General features: G+C 34.2%; 1 protein-coding gene and 1 non-coding gene across 2 annotated transcripts in view; both read left to right on the top strand.

The window, feature by feature from the left end:
* The window catches only part of SLCO6A1 (solute carrier organic anion transporter family member 6A1), a 79,815-nt gene extending 76,896 nt beyond the window's left edge, over nt 1–2,919 (top strand). Inside the window, exon 13 of the mRNA XM_069492235.1 lies at nt 2,777–2,919. Coding sequence (XP_069348336.1) covers nt 2,777–2,919 — 143 coding nt within the window. The remainder of the gene's footprint in view (nt 1–2,776) is intronic.
* An 8,760-nt stretch (nt 2,920–11,679) lies between these two features.
* On the top strand, nt 11,680–11,786 carry LOC138398475 (U6 spliceosomal RNA). Its single transcript, XR_011235966.1, has one exon. It is a non-coding gene; the product is annotated as a U6 spliceosomal RNA (small nuclear RNA).
* The last annotated feature ends 12,763 nt before the right edge of the window (nt 11,787–24,549 follow it).

The raw sequence follows: 24,549 nt of genomic DNA, 5'->3' as shown, positions 1-24,549 counted from the left end.
TCAATTTGTACTATTCAGATTACATAATTAATATTTTTGTATCTATGTTCTATAACTGACTTAAGAGACCTTAAAATTTGCAGCTGTTTGTGGATCCATTCATTTCTATTTTTAATTTTTTCAGTTTTTTCTTTAGATATTTTGAAGTCCTATTGTTCAGTGCACACACATTTAGGATTTTCATGTCTTTTTGATGAATAGCCATTTTTATCATTTAATGTCCTTTCCTCTCTCCATTAATGCTCTTTTTCTTAAAGTCTGCCTTTTCTTTGTAACTATAGTGTGTGTACATATGTATATTCTTTTACATTCATCAAAAGATGTACCACTTTCTGCAAATCTGGTATTATATCCAGTATAGGCATCTGAAGAACTTTTTTAGCATTTCTTTCATGCAGGAGATGAATTCTTTTACCTGTTGTCTATTTAGAAAGTATTTTGGCTGCATTCATTTTTTGAAAGATATTTTTGCTTGATATAGAATCCTAAAATGTCTTTTTTTTTAAACTTTCAGAACTTTAAAGATATTACATCATTTTTCTGATCTCCGTTGTTTCTGGTGAGAAGACAGCTGTCATTTGTAATGCTGCTTTCCTATGTGTAATACCTGTCTTATTCTGGCTTTTGTTCAAGATTTTCTTTTTATTTTTGACTATGTTTACTATGTTTCACTAGATTGACTGTGGTGTGCCTAAATATGATCTTCCAAGTATCTGTCCTTTTGTTTCCTCTTAGGGTTATGCTGAGCTTCTTGGATCTGTGGGTTTACATCTTTAACATTTTCAGAAAGTACTTGGACATCAACATTTAAAATATTTATTTTATCTCATTTTTCCTCCTCTTTCCTGCTAGGACTCCATTTAAATATATGTGCAACTACATCATATTAATTATATGCCTTGGATACTCTGTTCTCTTTCTTTCTTTTTGTTTCTTTGGAAATTGTCTCTTAAAGTGTCTTTGAGGTCATTTATTATTTTCTTTCATCTATCCAGTCTCTTTTTAAATGGACATAATGAATTTTTAATTTCTGGTATCATATTTTTTTATTTCTACCATCTCTTCCATGTTAACTTTTGTAGTTTCCATTTCTATATTGAAAATTTCTCATTTCTTCATGCATGTTGTCTGCCTTTTCCACTAGATGCTTTTTGTTTCACCATAACTATTTTAAAGATCACAGTCACTGATTCTAACAGCTAGGGCCTTTCTCAGTATGCTTTTATTGATTGCTTCCACTTTTGATTAGAAGTATTATTTTGTTGCTTTTTCATATGTCTTGCCATATTTGATTGCATTCCAGGCCTTTTGTAGAAAAAACATTATAGACTGAAGCAAATATTTACCTTCAGAAAGGGACATTTTCCTTCTTCTGTTAGTCTACTTAAGTGGAGGGTAAGTTAATTCAATCTCTGATTGAACTGGTTCTCAGCTAATTTACAGCTTTAGTTAGATTTGGTTTACTACTGACTTGAAATTTTCAAGGGGTGGATGGTGGGTGATCAGCACTTTCTCTTCAGCAGAGCTTTAGATTTAAACAATGGCAATTTATTTTTTTATTTTATTTATTTATTTATTTTATCTACCTGTGCTTCACAACTTAGCCAGGTCTCTGAGCATTCTGCCCTCTTCCTGCTTTTGATATTCAGCAAATATCTTGCTATTTGTTTGGAGCCTCACTTCAATTTTGTCATTCAAGTCCTCTTAGACCAAAGAAAGCTTTGTTTTTCAACAGCGTCTTCTGCCAAAGTAAATGTTTGATTTTCAGCCTCTTGCCCCCATACAATATGGGAAATGACCTCAGGGAAACAAATTGAAGTCAGAGCAACTGCACTAAGTTCTCCCCTCCCTTTGATATTAATCTCTTCCTTATTTCTTTATTAACTCTATCAAGTTTTAAAACAGAATATTTTAATATGTTACCTAGCTTTTCTTAACTGTTTTCAGATAATTTGCCTGATGCAGCTAGTCCCTTATTCTTGGAAGCACTACTGCCTTCTTTCTGCATGATTGCTCAACTTTTCCTCACAAACTATATTCCCAAGAGAATGATTCATAGTTATATACTATTTAAAGTTTTATTATTATGTTACAACTATAGCAGAGATAACTATTACTAAAAAATAGTATTCTTCCCTTTAAAATGTAGGAAATTTTACTGTGTCACTAAAAATGGCATAAACTCATTAATGTTTCCTATTTTATCCTTTGAAACTATTATGTCACATAATTGCTATTATTGCTGTAAAATATTTTTTGACTTTAATATACAAGTTCATTTGCATCCAAAATCAGTTACTTTTATATAATGCTTGTAATGTATTAACCTTCTGAAGCTTGCAACATGAAAATGAAAAAAAAAACCAATTTTCTATAATATTTCTGTTTCTATTTGGGAAATGATGAATATTTCAAAAAGAGTAAAGCTGCATGAAGTGACTTAAACAGATCCAGTTCCTATTGATAGTTAAGTTTTGAAAATAGGAATTTATTTTTTATGTTTTAGAATTAAAATATTCTATGAAAGAATAACATATTTTGCATTTTGGGGGCTACATGTCTAAGAAATCTAAAACATTTTGTAAATCTCCTTTAAGTAACTTGATACAAGTTTTTGGCATTAATTACATTCTACAATGGGAAAATTTATACCTTTAGAGATAAAATATACTTACTTTTTTTTTTGGTCAATGGCATTTTCCCCACAAACAAAACATTTTTGTTCTACATACATTGACACATCTGATCATTTTTTTTAATTTTTTTTTTAATTCAGGTTCTGTTTGCAAAATATTGACTATCACCTTCACTAGTATCGCATTTGTTATATTCAATCGGTTTTTAAAGAAAGACTCTCACATGTCACCTACACCTGTGAAGAAAATGAAAGCAAAAAGAAAAAACAAAGAAAAGAAGTGATTTGTTACTGGATCATCATTGTGTAAGAATTATACATTGTCAATCTTTCAATGGAACATTATATTAATAAAATTAAAAAAAATAATTATGCAGTTACATGTTTAACAAATGAATGTGCTTCATATAATCACGTTATATTACATTTTTAGTACAAGTATAATATAGTCTTTGTATTTTAAATTTTTAAAAATATAAGATACACGTTTAATACTTTCAATGGAAGGATAATACTTTGACTGAAAGAGGTTGAAGTGGAAATGGGAAAATATATGTAGGTTAATTCTGACTGCTGTCATATCCTATTAGTTATTGATTCTTGACTGTGTATAATTAATTAGATTAATTAGGCTTCCTATAGTTTATTCTTAGTACTTGTCATTTGGGCTGTGGATGTTTATTTCTCCATAAATTTTCTAAATAAAATTAGATTTGCTAATCCAGGTCATATAATAAAAATTGAAATTAAAGTCATATTTATTTTCCAAAAAAATTTTAAGACTTTTAAAATTTAACATTTTATTTATCTATGATTTGCCATGTAGCAGTTTCCCCAGAAAATTTCTTTGGTTAATTGGCCAGCTTACAATACATATATTCATGCTCCTTTAATTTTAGTAGCCATAAAATTCAATATAATAATGTACCTCTGTGTTTTGACCTTCACTTGAATTTTGTTGATAAAGATTACCTGGTAATCTGAGTTCATATCCATTTTTGTGCTTTTATACTTTATGATTAATCACAATTATTTCACTTGAAGAAATAGTCACATTTAAATGTAGGAAACATGTCAACAATTTATGGATTTTTAAGCTAAAATATATTTCTATAGAAAGTTTTGGCTACAATTTTTTTTATACATCATTGTATATCCATCCAAATTATATTTTCCAAATATTATATACAAATCAGATTATTGTAAAACAAAAAAGTTCTCTACAATATTTCTTTGTTTTCTTGGGAGAAGTGATAACTGACAAAATTTTTCCTTTGTTATTCACATGCATCGATGACGGCTTGAATGGACATTTCCCTATTTGTGGTCATGGCTGGCAGACACCAGTGTGAAGGAGGGATTATTCATATCTTGCTACATATTTTTCTTCCTCAACTTCAACATGCATTTTGAAAATCTATAAGTTAATCTTCATGTGAAACTCTACTTGATTGCTTGACTCTTCTCTGAACCAGCAGGTCTGCCAAACATGTGAGGATCAGAGTGCAAAAACAGAAGTTTTCTCCTTTAAAGATTCTACAAGATTTATTGCTGTGCTGAACTTTCAGAAGAGAAAAATGAATTTTACATAAGCAGCAAAAATGTATTTATGGTGATTTACATTTTCGTAATAAAGTGCCTTCTTGTGAAACATTTCTGATAATGTTTTTAATGTGTGTAGGATTTTTAGCTTTTACTAGAATTAAAATTAAATAATTTTAGATTACTTATATACTTTCTTAATATTCTACTATCTAAAAATATTATTTAAAAATTGATACAACTAAGAAATAAGGTAAAATAATAATATTCAGAGCCATTTTGAAGGTGCTTGCAAGATATGTTTGTGTGGTATATGTGTTTGTGTGTGTATAGATGTATATTATCTATATATGTTTTTCTCATGTTTTTTTCAAAAAACAAACCAGTGAAAGTATTATAAAAATTATAAGAAGTTGGGAGTAGTGTTAACACTTTAAATTTAAATATAGCTTTCTGCCACAAAGGAAAATGTGTTTCTGTATCACAAACTAATTCATAGAGGATTGATAAATAGGGAAGTGATGTAATATAACCCAGAATTTCTATTGGTTAACACCAATTTAACATTTTTGAAATAATCAGGGGAAATTTTCTCACTATTACAGAGAAAGACCTTAGCAATAAATGAAATCTTAAAAATGCCAAACTCTCTTCCTTTGGAGAGAGTTTTGAATGACTTAATGCTTTCAAGAATTACTACACTTTTGACAATGTCAATGTATCTAGTGAAACTGCAAGTGAAAATGAAGAAGCTGCAAAGATATTTCTAGATGTCAGATTTTTAATTTTGATGAAACTGATCTCTTTTGGGAATTCATACTCTCAATGACCTGAATTTTAAAGAGGGAAGGTGAGCCCCAGCATTTAAACCTACAAAATATTGACTGACTGGGATGCTGGGTAAAAATGCTAGTGGAGATTTAACTGTGCTAAGATTTATTAAGATTCTGATTGTTTTTGTTAGAGCTCTGGTTACAAAGTTGCATAGGTTTTTGAGTGGCTTACCTCTACAATATTTCTCCATAAACTCAATTATTTCTGGTGCTTAATTTTGCCTAAAGAAACACTGTAAAGGCATGCATACAAAATAATACAGTGGAAATAAATGCTTATGTTTTTAGAATTGATGAGAATTTGTGCTCTTCAAATTGCATTTGTTTCAAATTTTTAAAATAATTGCAATGAAAATCCTAGTTTCTCATTCTTTTACCTTTCTGAATTATCTTTTATATTTGAAGGTTTCTTGCTTATCATATTTAGTATTTAATCTCCCATTTATAGTCTAGAAAGATATCAATTTTGGGTTTATTAATAGCATGCTTTCCAGTTTACAGCACTGTTAAGAATTTACTCATTTTATATTTATTTTGTTATTTCAGCCCGGCAGACATGGAGAAATAAAGATGTGTGTTCAGTCTAATATTTTCATAAGCACTGCTCATATTTTTAACATTCTCTATTATAATAGAGAATATTATAATATTACATATTATAATATTTTATATTTATTTTATTATAATATTTATTTGGGTCCCATACACAGCATAATATTGGGCTTTAAAAACTTCAATCTGAGAACACTTTTGGAGGGTCTGAAGATCTCCTATTGAAAGCACTGGTGATAAATTTATTAATCCAGTGTTGATTCTTGACATAGGAGGTATCTTTTTGCTATAACCATTAATTGTAGTCCTCTGTTGATTATGCATTTTAATCACCACTCCAACCTCCAATCCTGTCACCAATTGTACAACTTGAAAAGCCTAGATCATAATAGAAAATGTATACTTTTTATCTAAATGCAAGCCATATATCATACAAAGAAGTTAGATTTTAGAGTAATTATTTGAAAAGAAACCTATAGAATTTTGTATTTACAGTCATTTGCTGCAAAATGTTTCAGTTACTGATGGACCGCGTAACCAAAATGGGCCCTTACGATTATAATGCACCAATGACATAAGGTCATAGCACAATGCATTATTCATGTGTTTGTGTGATACTGGTGTACATAAATCCACTGTACTGCCAGTTGTATAAAAGTAATATATACAATTACTGTATTACAAAGCATAATACTTGATAAGGGTAATAAATGACTATGTTACTGGTTTATGTATTTACCCTACTACATTTTTTATCATTGTTTTGTAGTGTACTCCTTCTACTTATAAAAAAAGTTTACGGCCGGGCGGGGTGGCTCACGCCTGTAATCCTAGCACTCTGGGAGGCCGAGGTGGGCGGATCGTTTGAGCTCAGAAGTTCGAGACCAGCCTGAGCAAGAGCGAGACCCCATCTCTACTAAAAATAGAAAGAAATTATATGGACAGCTAAAAAATATATAGAAAAAATTAGCCGGGCATGGTGGTGCATGCCTGTAGTCCCAGCTACTCAGGAGGCTGAGGCAGTAGGATTGCTTGAGCCCAGGAGTTTGAGGTTGCTGTGAGCTAGGCTGACGCCATGGCACTCACTCTAGCCTGGGCAACAAAGTGAGACTCTGTCTCAAAAAAAAAAAAAAAAAAAAAGTTTACTATAAAAGAGTATGCCCTGTTATGTCATGATGTATGAACTGCAGCCTTTTGATTGCATCATTTTCTCTTGTGCTTTGTCTAATATAGTGTTGTTTCCTTTATTATGGCCCCTAACTGTACAAAATCCACAACTAATGCTGCCAGTAAGGGGCCATGCGAAGTGACTATATTGCACACTATGCCCTCTAGGTTTTTAAGTACAGTCTATGATATTTGCACAATGACAAAATAGTCTAATAATGCATTTCTCAGAACAAATGTATCCCTATTAAATGATACATGACTGTATTTATTTTATAAAAATTCATCTTAGGCTTTCAATTAAGTGTTAACACAACATAGGTCTTTCTAATAGGTACTGTTCTATTATTCATCCAGAGTAGAATACTGGATTTACAGAAAATGATAAAGTTTTGGTATATTCCCTTATACAGTCATTCCTTATGTAACAACTGGGATACGTTCTGAGAAATGTAATGTTAGGTTATTTTACTGTGGTGAGAACATCATAGAGTGCACTTACACAAACCTAGAGGGCGTAGCCTATTACACACCAAGGTATATGGTATAGTCTACTGTTCCTAGGCTACAAACCTGTTCAGCATGTTACTGTACTGAATACTGGAGGCAATTTTAACACAGTGGGAAGTATTTATCTATCTAAACATATCTAAACTTAAAAAAGGAACAGTAAAAATAAGGTATACAAATAAAATCTGGGTGAATCACTGAGTGGTGAGTCAATGTGAAGAAGGCCTAGGACGTCACTGCACATTACTGTAGACTTTATAAACACTGTATACTTAGGCTACACTAAATTTAAAAAGTTTTATTTCTTCAGTAATAAATTAACCTTAGCTTACTGTAACTTTTTACTTTATAAACTTTTAAATTTTTTTTAACTTTTTGATTCCTTCGTAATAAATATTAGCTCACAACACAAACACACTGTATAGCTGTACAAAAAATACTTTATATCCTTATTCTGTAAGTTTTTATTTATTTTTTAAATTATTTTATTGTTTACTTTTCAAACTTTTTTGTTAACTAAGACACAAACACACACATGAAGCCTACCTGAGTCAGGACCATCGATATCACTGTCTTCCATGTCCACATCCTACACCACTGGAGGGTCTTCAAGGGCAATAACAGGCATGGGAGCTGTCATCTGTTATAATAACAATTCCTTTTCTCAAATAACTTCTGAAGGACCTGCCTGAGGATCTTCTTGAGGAGGTGTCAGTCTTTTCAAACATGTGTCCTGATGGTTTGTTTGGTTTGTTTCCTGTTGCGCCTAAGAAATATTGATTTAGGGAAATGCCCCCAATAATATTAGAGACAGGAGCTTTGCAAGGCTTTGCGCTGGGGAATATACTACGTGGTATACTACGTATACCACTAACTAAGTGTTAGTTCACATATCAAAAGCTGCCTCCCCTCAAGAGGGCATCTCAGTGGTCAGTAGCAGCTGCATTCCAAGGTGATGCTGCAGTCTCAAGCTTGTGGTTCTAGCCTGCTTTGAACCACAAAGCAGGTTTGCATGGAGCCACGGCATGGGAAGCTGATCAAAAAGGCATGCTGCCCCCGGAGACAGACACCTATGGTTAAAGCCATTAGTCTAAGGGACAGCTCTTGCTTGACTTCTGAAGAATCTGTCTCAATACACAATAATTAGAGCTACTATGTCTCTGTTTTGCTAAAGTGATAGTCTTATCTTAAAACTTAGAAGTTTGTCCTAAAAATAATTTGTGACTGTTTGTTCACATAGATAGAGTTAATTAAGAGACCTGTAGAAGCCTTTTGGGAGACTTTGAACTAAAACGAACTACCTGTTATTATGTAAATCTGTTACCCCTGGCAATCAATCATTGTACCTATAAATACTGATGTAAAACTTCAGTCTTGGCCTCACAATTTACGGGGATATTGTGGGGACCCCCGAGTATCTTGCTTTCCTATATTCATAAATCTATTCTTTATAAACTGTATTTTTGCCTCTGTGTATTGTTTTATTTCTATTATCTATTTCCTACTATTTTTTCATCGTTTGTGACAACCCCTGCCTGAGAGACCCGATGCTTTGCTGGGAGAGTAGCTAACTCCCCACAGTTTCCTTTTTTTTTTGGTCATATTTTCTTACAAGCACATAGTGCACCATGAATATTCCTCTGTATTAATGAAAGCTTTTCCATGTTGGAGTGTATGTCAGTCCATTTTGCATTGCTATAGAGGAATGCCTGAGACTGCGTAATTTAAGAAAAGAGGTTTATTTGGCTCACAGTTCTGCAGACTTTACAAGAAACATTGTGCCAGCATCTGGCCAAACACCCTCCAACAGGACCCATCTCCAACATTGGTAATCAAATTTCAACATGAGATTCGGTGGGGCTAAGAGTGGAATGATACAGTTTGGATGTTTGGCCCCACCGAATCTCATCTTGAAATTTGATCACCAGTGTTGGAGGTGGACCCCAGTGGGAGGTGTTTGGGTCATAAGGGCAGATCCCTCATGAATGGCTTGGTGCCCTCCATGCCATAAGTGAGTTCTCACTTTATTAGTTCATGCAAGAGCTGGTTGTTTAAAAGAGCCTGGCACTCTCCCTCCTTCTCTTGCCAGGTGACACACCTGCTTCCTCTTTGTCTTCCACCTTGATTGGAAGCTCCCTGAAGCCCTCACCAGAAGCAGATGGCAGGCCAGCGCTTCTTATACCTTCTGCAGAGCCATGAGCCAAATATACTTCTTTTCTTTATAAACTACCCAGCCTCAGGTATTCTTTCACAGCAGCACAAAACAGACTAACACAGGGTCTATGTTTTCAAACATTTTAACGAGCTGGTTGAGGTGCACAAAGTCTTCTGCTAAGCTCTTCACTGTGAATTTTCCTGGGGGAATTCATCAGCTCCATTATAATCTTATAGGACCACCATCTTATATACAGACGTCATTGACTAAAACGTAGTTATATGGTGCATGACTGTATTACATAATACTATTATTATCTAAATAGCTTAGGGATATAACTATTTACCTATATGTAGGGAAAGGTAAAATATCTTAAAGTTACCAATTCAATCTTTTTAAAAAAGCATTTTGTCTTTTTTACAGAAGTAGTATATTTTTGGAAGAGAAGATTTGTCTGCAATCCTTTTTCTTTGTGTTCAGATAACATTTTTCATTTTTTATACACAGAGAGATTACTCACGTGATAGTTAACTTACAGAGAAAGATCATGTACTTACTGTTATGTAAATCTATAATCATGATACTTATCTGTGAATTGGGGTAAATACATATTGATAATGGTATTTTGAAGTACCTTAACATTTCTGATGAAATAAATCTTATATAAAATACAGCAGAAAGAAAATTGTATTTATGTTTTGAAATTGCTTCTTAATTTCTAGTCCTTCATTCTCAGGGAATTAAGAGCAACAACCACAAAAAGCGTGCCCTTGAGTGACATGATAAACTCCTTGGAGCATGGGATCAAGCCAATAGACTTGTCCTCAGGCCCCTGAGTTCAAGCACTTACTATGACAGGTAGAGGTGGGCTGGTTCCAGGCTACCTGCAGAACACTCAAGTAGGTCAACTGCAATTCTGCTGCAGTCTGGCCACCAGGGAAGGTATGCCCCTCTAAGAGGGAGCAGGCAGGCGGGCAGCTCTGGGGAAGGCCAACAGGCATTAAGTTCACTGTCCGAACACCCCTTGGTCCTGCAGTAGCTGTGGTGGCAAAACTTGACCTGGAGGGGGAGGGAGATTGCCCAGGTTCCTGTTTCCCTCCCTGGTCTAGCAGTGGGGAAGTAGCAGCCTCAGGGTAGGGTTTAGGGCATTGAGGGAAGGGCTGCCCAGTGGCCTGGGGGGCAGAAGAGCCTGTGAAATTCCATGTGAGCTCAAGCAGTGTCTCTGAGTGATCTCCTAGCAGCTCCCTATGCCACTCTGGAGGCCTATGGGTGTTGAGGAGCTCTTCTGTAGCTAAAACTGTAAGGGTTTGAGGCAGGACTGTGGAGCCCAAGGGTCTCTTGCCTACCCCTCCCCCAGGTCTGTGACCAGGGGCTGCTCAACGCTATCAGTGGCCCTGAGCAGGCAGTCTGGCTTCTACCTTCACCCTCAGTAAGTCCCATCACCTCTCTGTTATCTTCAAGCATCTTTTTTTCTAATGATTTATTTCAAATATGGGTATTTGATGGATAACCTGATTGTTCTCTGAAGAAGATGCACACACCAGCTGCCTCTAGTCAGCCATCTTGCCAGTCTCATCTCTACCTCACTTTTGGAGGACAGTTTTGCTGGATATAGGATTCATGGTGGTTTTTTTTTTTTTCTTTTAGAACTTTGAATATATCAGCCCACTGCCTATAGTCTTCAAATTTTCTGATAAAAAATCTGATTATAATCGTATGGAGGAGTCCTTGTATGTGATGAGTCACTTCTCTTTTTCTGCTTTCATATCATTTTGTTGTATATTTTCTGTCAACTTGGGATCCCAGATGTTCTGTCAGAGAAGTAGGAAAGCTTTAGAAACCATATTGCTGCCAACTTCATGGAACAACCACATTTTATCCTTTTGAAGGCTCATCATTAAAACATCACTAGGATAACATGAACTTTGTTCCCTAGGAAGGAAGGGTGGGAAATAAAATTTTCTAAAAAGAGGGAGAGGCCAGGCACAGCAGCTGACACCTGTAAGCCTAACACTGGGAGACTGAGGCTAGGAATTTGAGACCAGCCTGAGCAAGAGTAAGACACTGTCTCTATAAAAAATAGTAAAATTAGCCAGGAGTGGCAGCACATGCCTGTAGTCCTAGCTACTCTGGAGGCTAAGGCAGGAGGATTGCTTGAGCCCAGGAGTTTGAGGTTACAGTGAGCTATGATGATGCCACAGCACTCTAGCCTGGGCAACAGATGAGACCTCGTTTCAAAAATAAATAAATAAATAAATAAAATTTTTTTAAATTAAAAATATATGGTGCTCGCTTCGGCAGCACATATACTAAAATTGGAGCAATACAGAGAAGATTAGCATGGCCCCTGCGCAAGGATGACACGCAAATTCGTGAAGTGTTCCATATAAAAAAATAATATATATATGGAGAATTGTGTAAGAAAAGACAAAGCTATATGAAAAAATAGGACCGTTTTGCAGAACTCTATTAAACATTTAGATATTTCTTCAATACCATTTTTTTTAATGTGCTTTGCAAGAGAGGTTGATAGTGATGATACATTGGGAAGTAAATCTTTTTGCATGAAACTTTATGCACTGAAAAATCTTGAAAATACTTTTTATGTCAGATAAGGACTTTGGAATTTTTCCTATAGAATGGCCAGCATTGAAAGGTATTAACCACAGAATTACAATAATCAGATCTTCATTTTAGGAAAATCTCTTTAGTGGCAGGATGGGGGATGGATTTTAAGTAGGAAAAACTGAAAGAAGAATATTGTAATAGTCTTGTCAGAGACTAAAAAAATGCTTAAAGGAAGAAAGAGAAAACCTCAAGAAATTAATAAAAGAATTGGTCTCATGCTGATAACTCTCTAGGTTTCTGATAGGAGAAGAAAATGCAAATTCATTTAAATGATATGTTCACAACTGATTCCACATGGAATTACTATGGACAAATCAGCACTGAAAATGAGTTTATAATTGAAAATTTAAAAATCCATAAAGAAGCAATTTGTTATAAGTGAGTAAATATTTATAATAAATGGTAGGATTTTATCACAAGAGCTAGAGAAAACAGAACAATCTGAGAAAAGACAAAATATATATAGTTCAAATGATTATGTATAAACAGAGGAACCAAAACCAAAACTACAGGAAAATATTAGAACCAAATGACCTTTGATATCAAATTAAAATTAAATTAAAAGAGCAAAATGACTTTTGACATAAAAAGAAATAGTTTAATTAAACCTTTAAATATATGGTTTAAAAAGCAGATAAGATACCACTGAACCACAAATTTATAAACTAGAAGATTGAAGGATATTTCTCAGTGTTCAGCACAGAGAGATAGAAATAAAAACTGTGAAAGAGAGGTTAAGAACCATTGAGGATAGTATAAGAAGGTACAGTGTATGTTAATAGAAGCTACAAAGAAAAAATGCAGAGAGAGAGAGAAAAAAATGCAGGAGAAGCAATATGCAAAGAAGTAATGGCTTAGAATTTGCCCCCATTGATCAAACATATAATCTTATATTCAGCAATTATATTGTGTCCCGGGTTGGAAACAAATAAAATAAAATCTTTACTTAGAAAAATTTGAGTAACCCTGCAGAATACCAAAACCAGGGAGCAAAGATAAATCCTTTGCAAAGGGACAATTAGACTGACATCTTAATAGCAGAAATTGAGGCCTGAGGAAAATAGAATAATTTCTTCAAAGTGCTAAAGGAAAAGAAATGTCAGTCAAGAATTCTATTCCTAGATAAAATTATTGTTTGAGAATAAGTAAATTTGATGTAAAGAAAATTTCAGACAGAGAGTTACCACCCACAGACCCTCAGGGGAAGATCTACTAACGGACATATTTCACGAAAAAAAAGAATATGTAAGGAAGGAGTAGGGTACATGAAGCAATAAGACTTAAAGACATGAAGCAAATACACGTGTGTTCGCACAGACACACATACAAGTATGGTAGTAGTGATCAACCAAGAAAGAGCTTCAGGATGATTGTTTGGAGCCAAGGGAATAAGTAATAGAATATAGTCTGTAATTTAAAAATAACCTGACACATTTGAAGAATGAGAAAAAAACAAAAAGCAGCATGTTCAGAGAGAGCTGTGATCAAGAAAAAGAGTTATATGTGAAAGTACAGAGAAACCAGGGGATGGAAAGCTAGGTGAGCAACATATAGATTTCAACACTTGTTCTAAATCAACTGGGAGATCACTAAAGAATTTTAAGTAGAGGAGTGAAGACAATTACATGTTTATTTAAAAGAATAACTTTGGCTTTTACACAGAGACATGATATGATTTACAAATTCTGAGTGGTTTTTGACAAAAGCTAACGGCGAATTGGATTAGGGTGTTAACAGAGGAAATATAGAAATATAAACAGATTTTAGAAGTATTTAGGAGAGGAATAAAATGGCACCAAAGGTAAATTCCACATTTCTGGTGTGAGCTACTATAATTATAGAGGTACATATAAGGAAAATAATGAGCTCAGTTTTTCTAATAAATCCATTAGGTTTGAGGTAAGAAATTCAAGTGGGAGTATATAAAATAGGCAGTTATATACCTACATCTAGTTTCATAAGACAAATCTGAAAATGGGTTGTAAATTTGAAATCAACTGTGTATAATGGAAATCATGTGAGTGGGTAAAATTTTCTAGAATAATGGGTAGAAACAGAAAGAGCCATAGGGAGTTATTTAAAGTAGTGAGATAACTGAACTGTTTACCAAAATCTGAACTCTGTAAACAAGTATATATAATATGCTTTTTAAAGATATTATTTACCTTTGAATTAAAAAAATATATATTGAAAAGAAAGCATGGCTTTAAAGAAGACTTCTAGTATAGATAATCTCAAAAATGTTAAAAAGCACCTAGATATTTTGGATTAAATACAAAAAACATTCTATTAAATATATAAATTAACTTGCAAAAATGTAAAGAAACAGATGACAAGGCTTTAGACCAGCACAAAATTAGCACAGGTTCCTTAGAACCTCCATTAGAACAGATTCCTTCATCTCGGTAAAGCCAGAACTACTGAAGGGCAATAATATCAGTGAAAGGCCAGCCAGCATTTTTTTTTTTTTTTTTTAAACCTGTCTGCTAGCAAAGAAAGCGGGCACAGTAATTTGCTTTTTGGCCTTATATCCTGGTGAAGAATGAAGTATCCCCTTAAGAAGTGGTCCTCATAGCCTTTCCATCAGGCAGAATTGTGATTGAAATTTATACTACCTACATATTAAGGAAATTCGAAGCCAACCCATGAATTTAAAATGTTTTCAGATATCAAACCAAGATGTTAATAGCTGCCAGTCATAAGTAAACTCATGGGCCTTCAGTCCAGGATTCTAAGAATCCTCATAGATTTGGACCAAATAAATATTTATGCACAATTTTAAAAAATTACAAAATACGTAATGAAATAAGCCACTGTAAGTGAGACTCAGCAGAAACAATTAACAGCAGAATTATATACCTCCTTCGAACAACAGCCAAGGTTTTTAAATATTAGAACTTTTACATAGAGAGTATAAAGTAATTATATTTAAAATTTTAAAGAAATAAATAGGTAACTCTAGAAATAAGTAAACTATCTATGGCCATACCACCTAGGCATGCCTGATCTCTTCTGATCTCAGAAGCTAAGCAGAGTTGGGACTGGTTAGTACTCGGATGGGAGAAATGAGTAAAGAATAAAGGTATCAAAATATCTAGGAAGATTTGGAAGTAAATGAAAACAAATTAAGTTAGAAGTAGCAAATAGTATGATTTTTTTTAAAAAAAAAATCAATGAACAGGTTAAAGAACTTAGTAGGGGCCGGGCGCGGTGGCTCACGCCTGTAATCCTAGCACTCTGGGAGGCCGAGGCGGGTGGATCGCTCGAGGTCAGGAGTTCGAGACCAGCCTGAGCAAGAGTGAGACCCCGTCTCTACTAAAAATAGAAAGAAATTATATGGACAACTAAAATATATATATACAAAAAATTAGCCGGGCATGGTGGCGCATGCCTGTAGTCCCAGCTACTCAGGAGGCTGAGGCAGTAGGATCGCTTAAGCCCAGGAGTTTGAGGTTGCTGTGAGCTAGACTGACGCCACGGCACTCACTCTAGCCCGGGCAACAGAGTGAGACTCTGTCTCAAAAAAAAAAAAAAAAAAAAAAAGAACTTAGTAGGTATAGTTGATGAAAGCACTGATGAAAAGGAAGATAGATCTGAAGAAATTACCCAAAAATCACAGGAAAGAGAAAGAAAAAGGAGGCAAATGTTAAAGAGGATGGAAAAATGTGGAAGCTAGAAGTTAAAGAAAAAATATAGGAATAATTCTACTTTCAGAATTAAAGAATACAAAGAATAGTAGAAAATATTCAGGCAATTAATGATTGAAATTTTTCATTTAGTAATGAAAGACATGAATCTTCATGTATAAAAGCGTGGACTCTAAAACAAGTGTACTCCTTGTCTGAATCTAGGACAATACAGAATATATTAATATACACAAAATATTAAAACTTATAAAATTTACTAAACAAAAAACAAATCCCAATAGGAAATTATGGAAGGAAACACAATTGCCCAATAATAATATGAAAAGATGTTCAAGCTATTTCTCAATCATGAAAACACAGATTTAAAAATAAAGATATCATTTCATACTCCTTAAAATTACAAAAATTAAAAAATCATGACAAAAATTTCTTGTTTAGAATTTGACAAAACAAGAGCTCTCTTAGACTTCTGGTGGAAGTGTAAAAGGGTGTAAGTGTTTCTGATAACCATTTAGTTTTATCTCCTAAGCTGCAAATATATACCTTGTGATCCAGAAGTTTCATTCCTGGGAATTTGTATCTTATAATATTCTCACATATGTCCAAAAAGAGACATGTTCCAAACATTTATAGAAGCCTTTGTTCTGTATTAGGAAATAAGGGAAAAAACACGTTAATAAATAAGACAATGCATAAATACATTGTGTTATATTTTTGCAATGTGAACTATTTATTGCATATAAAAGTGAATGAAACTGAGTTATAGCTACTAAACTGAATAAATCTTATAAATAAAATTTTGAGCAAAAATGCCAAATTGCAGATTATCTATAAATATTTGTAACATGTAATAGAATCCCAAATAGCATTCATGAGTATTGTATTCTATTACAGATGAATGTAAATATTATGTACACAATAGAATTATAGAGAAGTTTAGGAGAATAGTGAAGCATCTGTTGTCGCAGCAGAAGCAATATGCTGCATTGCTTACATTCAGTGGGTGAGGAATAACTTTCTTCTTACCTTTGGTAAAAAAATAGTCCTTTGCTTCAGTCTGGTTAGACAAATTTTGGTTATCTGTCCACACCTGTGACAATAATATTTGCAAAGGTAATAATAACCAGACTGATTTAAATTTGAGCTTCTAGATTAATCATTGTCAAGGGGGATATGATTGCTATAATTAGATGATTTAATCAGATCTTGCCCCCTAGAGCTGAAGATGGGGTCAGCTTCCTTTAGGACACATGGGCAGTTAAGAAAAGGCATATATCATGAATAAAATGAAATTCTTTTAGGAAAAAAAAATTCACTGGAGTTGGTATTGTAGTGGCCAGGACTATAGTAGCAACAGTGGAACTAAGGGTAGAATGTGGATGGTAGGAAGTGAGAAAGAGAAACAGAAGGAGGGAAGGAGAGGGATAGACAGAGAGAAAGGAATTAAGATTGATACCTTAGCTGGTTTACATGTTTCGATAGAGTATTACCATGTATTAGTACATGGAATACAGGAAGAGCAGAAGATTTAAAGGAGAATGTGAGTTTAATTTTGGACATACTGAGTTTGCAGTACCAATTAGGCAGCCAGGTAGATTTGGCAGTTGAAAATACAAATCTGAAGCTCAAGAGAGATCTCAATTGCAGTCATATTAGGGGATTATTGGTATAAAAATAATAATTTGATACATGGAAAAAGATATATTTGCCCAAGAAGAGAAGAGGGCCTAGTATAAACTGATGAATTTTGAAGAACATAACATTTGAAGAAATGGTCGGAGGAAAAAAACTAAGAAGGAGAAGAATGAAAAAAAATAAGGATTAAAATTGATATAACAAAAGCCAAGGTAAAAGAATATATTGAAAACAATGAGAATAGTCAAAATTGTCACATATTGTTGAGAGGTCTGATGAAGTAAGTGATCTAATTGCCTACTGGATTTATCAACAAATAGTTTGTTGGAAAAGAGAATAGAAGCAATTTCAGAGGAATTGTAGGAGCAGAAGCTAAATGGCAGTAGATTAAGGAATGGGTTGGAAATGAGCAATTGGAGATATCAAGTGTAATAAACTTCTATAAATAAGATTGCCAATAGAAAATACAAGACAGTTGGCTGGAGTGCTGAGGTCTGCAGAGGGTGATGGATGTGGTGGTTGTTGCTATTACTGTTGTGATGGGTGGCTTGAGCATCTTCAACAGCTGGTGACAGGGAGTGAGTAAGAAGCTATTGTCTAGGAGCAAGAATATAAATAATAGAGCTAAATTACTCAAAAGTAGAAGGGGAAAGGATACAGTCCAAAGCACAGGAGGAAAATTTAGCTGTAGTAAAGAGAAAGGATTTCTTCCATTGCTGCAGAGGGCACAAAGGAAAGGATGGGTGCTATTGAAAGTATTTTTGTAGGTTTGGTAGCTGGAGCTTGAAAGAATTCCTGAAGCCACAGGATCTTCTGAATGTGTCTCCCCTCTCTGCCCTTAGAATCATTTCCTCACGACCTCATTTTTGCAACCTTTTTTATTTTCCATCATAAAATCAGCATGATGCCTCTCTAACTGGTCTCTTGGCCTTTTCTTCTTCCAAATCACTCTCCTCCATGCTGTGAAAGAAATCTTTTTAAAATTCCAATCTGATCATGATATGCAATGTGTTGTCATTGTTTACCTGCTTGGCTCTTTTCTAGCTCTTTTCTGGGTCTTTTATGAGACACTGAAAGAAAGTCTTAAGTTATTCATCACTCTGTTGCCACGTTTATCATACAGTAAATGTTCAAAAAATATTAATTGAATGAATTAACGGCCAGTGACTTTATTTTTAATGCCACTGGCCCAAAAGTCTTTGCCTTTTCTAGAGAGTCTCAGGTGATAGCTTGCTGGGTACAGTTACAAAATCTTCTGTGGGTCTTTTCAAAGCCACTTCCCAACTTGTTTCAGCCTCCCTAACATGCATAACTCCTATTTTAAAGTTCATTTCAGCTAAGTTTGTTCAATTGTAAATTGAAGTGTATTCTCCCAAAAGATGTTCAAGTTGTAACCCCTAGTAACTGTGAATGTGACCTTATTTAAAAATTAGAATCTTTGAAGATGTAATCAAGTTAAGATGAGGTCATAGTGGGTTAGAGTGGGCTCTAATTTGATTACTAGCATCCTTATTAGAAGGGGAAAATTTGGACACAGAACACAAAGAGGAGAACACCACATGAATATGAAGGCAGAGATTGGAGTGATGCATCTATCAACCAAGGAACACCAGGAACTACAGGCAACCACCAGACGCTGGAAAGAGGAAGGAAGAGTTCCTCCCTATGGTCTTTGGAGGAGTCATGGTCTTGCCAACACCTTGATTTTGGACTTCCAGCCTCCAGAACTGTGAGAAAATAAATTTGTGTTGTTTTAAATGACCCAGTTTGTGCTACTTAGTTAAGACAGCTGTAGTAAACTAATAACCATTCATATATAGATAGATAGATGGATAGATAGATTTGTTTTTGCTTGCTTAGACTTATTTTGAAAGTGTTATGAAACTTCCAACTAGACAAATCTTACTTTTTTGATAAAAGTTTTTCACTCTTACAGATCCAGGAAGTTACTCTTTCCAATTACCATGTGTAATTTATGCAACAACCCCTGCTAACCCTGTCTTTATTTATGATCTTTAGAACAAAAATGTACTTACCTCTTAGCTTTGTTTTTTTAATTTTAATTTCCTCTATGACTTTTTGCTTTTTTTTTTTTTCCCACTTCAATATTGTTGTTTGACTAAGAAGAAAGATCCTAACTGACATTAATCTGTTTAAGTGGCTATGAATAACATTTAGGAAACAACAATGACTAGGTGGGTAGAAGGAAAGATCTGGTACCAGTTAAGGAAGTCACGTAAGAAATTTCATGGGAGAAAAAAATCTCCATGCTAAATGATTTCAGGGGGATCACAAAAACTGAGCACTGTGAAATGTTCCAACTCTAAAACTGCTTCACTATTGACAAAAAATAAGCTTACATGGGAGTTTGTTTTCAAAATACAAAGATACACCTCATTTTACTCTTTGTTGAATGTGGACATAACAAAAAGGCAAATTAGCATTTTTAATACATGTTTTATTATATTAAAGTCAGTAAAAGGCCGGGCGTGGTGGCTCACGCCTGTAATCCTAGCACTCTGGGAGGCCGAGGTGGGTGGATCGCTCGAGGTCAGGAGGTCAGGAGTTCGAGACCAGCCTGAGCAAGGGCGAGACCCCGTCTCTACTAAAAATAGAAAGAAATTATCTGGCCAACTAAAATATATATATAGAAAAAATTAGCCGGGCATGGTGGTGCATGCCTGTAGTCCCAACTACTCGGGAGGCTGAGGCAGTAGGATTGCTTGAGCCCAGGAGTTTGAGGTTGCTGTGAGCTAGCCTGATGCCACGGCACTCTAGCCCGGGCAACAGAGTGAGACTCTGTCTCAAAAAAAAAAAAAAAAAAAAAAAAAGTCAGTAAAAATTTAAGACTTTTTCAGTAATAAACATTTAAGATGGTACTAGGGTAAAATAGTACAGATTTTTAGTAGATTGCAAAGGGTACCTTTATCTCAATTTATGCAAAAGAGTTTCCTGGCTGGTGGATTTTTTTTTTTTTTTTTTTTTTTTTTTGAGGTGAGGTCACGTAATCTGTTGCCCAGGCAGGAGTACAGTGGCGTGATCATAGTTCACTGCAGCCTGGAACTCCTGGAATCAAGCTATCTCTCATCTTAGTCTCCCTAGTAGCTGGGACTATAGGTGCACACCATCACACCTGGCTAATGTTTTTATTTTTTCATTTTTTGTAGAGACAGGGTCTCAATATGTTGCCCAAGCTGATCTCAAACTCCTGGCCTCAAGCAATCCTCCTGCCTTGGTGTCCCAAAGCTCTGGGATTATAGGCGTGACCCACTGTGGCCAGCACATTACTATTTTTAAAATTTAATTCTGTTTTTTCTAAGTCAGTCCATGCCCAGGAATTGACAGTATTATTTAGGGAAAATAGCTTTTTGTTTACTTTAGCTCAGGGTTAATGTCAACAATTAATTTCTTGCCCCAAGCAGTAGAGTATGGGGGTCACTTCTGACCATACATTCCTCCCCTCATATAAACCATAGAGAGTGGTTTTTTTTTTTTTTCAATTGGAAGGTACTGGGTGAGGCAGAAGAGAAAAAACAAGGGTTATGCCCCTAAGTCTGTGTGGTCTGAATTGTTGGTCATTTGCCATCAGGAAAGACAACAGATAGGACTGTTTCACCTATAATAAGGATGTTGGTTCTATCCTTGTTCTTTGCCTCCAGGAGTGTATCTGTCAACATTGTCTAGCCTTGGATATATAATCTTTATTTATTCAATTGGGCATGGTTCTTTGGCACCTCTTTATTATTTTATTATTAACATGTTGATGTAACTATTTAAATCTAGAAACTCATTTGAAATAAGTAAAAAGAATGCAAATTCAAAAATATGCATGCTTAGGAAGCAGCTTTTTAGAATTAAAAAAAAAAGATTTTCATTCTTAGAAGAAATATATTATGTATAGAATGTTTATAACAGCACAAAACAAAAAAAAAAAAGAAAAAAGAAATATATAATGTAAAGTTTTCCCACATTGCAATAAAAATCCATCTCAGGACCACCTATAAATGCAAGTTATGAACCAGCAGTATATTTGATAAGACAGGCTAGGCTTATCAGCTGCTTATATGTGCAGGGCTTTAGTGGTCCCTTTTCTAGTACACTGAAGCACTAATCAACGGATCATGGTAGTTCCCAACAATTTCACCAACAACTATGTTTTTAAGTTTTTTCTTCTTCCCTTCATGGTCTGTTATTTTGGAAGACTTTTTGTTCAAAAAAACAGACTGCATTTACTGAAGAAAATCCTATGTAATTTTGTTGGGAGCAAATATACTTCGTTTATTTGTCTTTCTGACATAGTGTAAAAGCTTTGGTATCCCCAATACTGCTTATGAAGATCACAGAGGGAGCACCACTGACCTGAAGAGCTATCTTCCCCCCGATCCCATAAATATATAAATACATTTTTTCTTACATACATGAAAAATATATCTCTCCTAGTATAAAACACAGAAAACCCACACTGGAGCACTGATTATGGGAAGAATCACTGCTTTCTTCCCTAGGAGTGAGGAAAGAGGGAAAAATATGTTTCCGGAATCCTAGTTTAGAAATCAAAATTCATTTCCTTTCCAAAACAGTGTTTAGCCTAGTAATTAGGCATTGTTGGAATCCTATTATTTCTTCTATAATTTAGATTAACAAAGTGCTAAACATACCATTTTGATACAGCCTGAGAATTCGGTCTCTAATTAAATATTTTTATCTACTCTTCTAAAAGATTCCTGGATTTCCAAAGCCAGATGGAATCATTCAGAGGACTCATAACTGGTTTATTCTTTTGTGGCCATCGGTATCAAAGATTTAAAAACAGAGCTAATAAAGGTATCTGAGGCTGCCACAGTCATATGACACCATGAACATGGATATTTACATCAGAGCATTTTCTATTGACACACATTTAAATTGCTTAAAATTTCTTACTGTAACAATTTTGCCATGAATTTTCATCTATTACTCATTTGGAGTTCACGGTTGAAATCTTTGAGAGAGTGAGTTAACACATCCATTCATACATATATTTACAAACCCATCCATCCATATATGCACACATCCATCTGTACAAGCATTTCTGTGTAATAAGATATTATTAACATCTTCAATGTTACCAATTATTGCCAAACTGATCTTAAAAACTGAGTTATCAAATTAACTGCCCATAAGCAGTACATAAGTGATCTCATTGCTCTATTTTATTTGGGTCAGTGTTGTTATTTCCATTCAGATAGGTGTGATATGGTATCACCAATTATTTGTTAAGTTTAGAATATTCTTTTTAATCTTGTTTACAATGCTTTTTTCCTCTGTGAATTATCTGAATATGTACTTTCTTCTATAGGATCATATTTTGTTTCTTATATAGTTTTATCAGTCAATTCAGATATTCATATGATCTTTTCCTTTTTTTCTGTTCGTAGGTGAATTTTATCAGTTGATTTTTGAATGTTAAGCCAATCTTTTATTCCTGGCTTAAATTTCACTTGGTCATAATACAGTATCCTTTTAATATATTGCTGGATTTGATTTGCTAACACTTCTTTAAGGACTTTTGAATGTATGCTCATAATTATTATTTATTTTCTTCTTATAATGTCTTTGTTTTTGTATAAGATTTATGCTGACCTCAATAAATAATTTGGGTAATGTTCTTGACTTATTTATTTCCTGAAAGAGTTTTGTTAGATTGATATTATTTGTCTCAAAGTTTTGATAGAATGTATCAATGAAATCATCTTGGAGTTGTGTGTGTGTGTTATGTGTATGTTTTTAATTACAAATATAATTCCTTGGCTGGGCGCAGTGGCTCACGCCTGTAATCCTAGCACTCTGGGAGGCCGAAGCAGGAGGATTGTTTCAGTCCAGGAGTTCTAGAACAGCCTGAGCAGGAGCAAGACCCCGTCTCTACCAAAATGGAAAGAAATGATCTGAACAGCTAAAAATATATAGAAAAATTAGCTGGGCATGGTGGCACATGCCTGTAGTCCCAGATACTCGGGAGGCTGAGGCAGAAGGATCGCTTGAGCCCAGGATGTTGAGGTTGCTGTGAGCTAGGCTGATGCCACGGCACTCTAGCCCGGGCAACAGAGCGAGACTCTGTCTCAAAAAAATATATATAAAATTCCTTTAACATATATAAGGCTATTATAATTTTCCATTTATATCTTGTCAATTTTGGTTTTGGTTATTGATGTCTTTCAGTGAGTTTGTCAACTTTACGTAGGATTTCAAATATTTCTAAAATTAATTCTAATATTTTCTTGTCCTTTTAATATCTGTGGGATTTGTAGTAATGTTGCCCTCTTCTATTCTTGATATCCATAATTTGTATTTTTTTCATTTTTTTCTCTATCAATTTAGCTAGGAATTTATTAACTTCACTACAATTTTTAAATAATCAACACTTAGTTTGATTGCTTCTCTCTGTTTCTTTCTTATTTCACTAACTCTTTATATATTTTTATTAACTTTTTTGTGAATATTTGGGTTAGTTTCTCTTTTTAAATCTAGCTTCTTGAATGAAAAGCTTACACAATTGTTTTTTAAACACTTTTTCTAACATATACATTTAAAATGGTATATTTCTTTTAAGCCCTTATTTAGATGTGTTTACAAATATTGATATATTTTGGTTTTGGTATCATTCGATTCAAAATATTTTAAAATATCTCTTGTGAATTACTTTTACCCATGGGTTATTTAGAAATCTGTTACTTCATTTCCAAATATTTGGGAATTTCCCAGATTTTTTAATACTGATTCCTAATATGATTACATCATGTGTAAATTAGCCATTATGGGAAACAGTATGGAAATTCCTCAAAAAACTAAAAATAGAACTATAAGATAGTCCAGCAATCCTACTAATAGATATTTACCCAAAAGAAAGGAAATCAGTATATCAAAGAGATATCTGAACTTTCACGTTTATTGCAGCACTATTAATAATAGCCAAGATATAGAATAAAACTCAGTGTCAATCAACAGATGAATGGATTAAAAAATGTGACACAGGCGCACGCGCACCCCCCCCCCCCCCCCCCGCACAAAAAAATGAAGTCCTGTCATTCATGGCCACATAGATGAACCTGGAGGATATTATGTTAAGTGAAATATGTCAGGCACAGAAAGATAAATAATACATGTTCTCACTCATATGTGGAAGCTAAAAAAGGAGAGAGTAGAATAGTGGTTACTATAGAGAAAGAAGAATGGGGGAAGGGGGGAGTAGTGAGAGGTTGGTTAACA

This window comes from Eulemur rufifrons, chromosome 17, assembly GCF_041146395.1.
Source record: "Eulemur rufifrons isolate Redbay chromosome 17, OSU_ERuf_1, whole genome shotgun sequence".
NCBI classification, from domain to species: Eukaryota; Metazoa; Chordata; class Mammalia; order Primates; family Lemuridae; genus Eulemur; species Eulemur rufifrons.
This window is presented reverse-complemented; position numbering and strand designations above follow the sequence as displayed.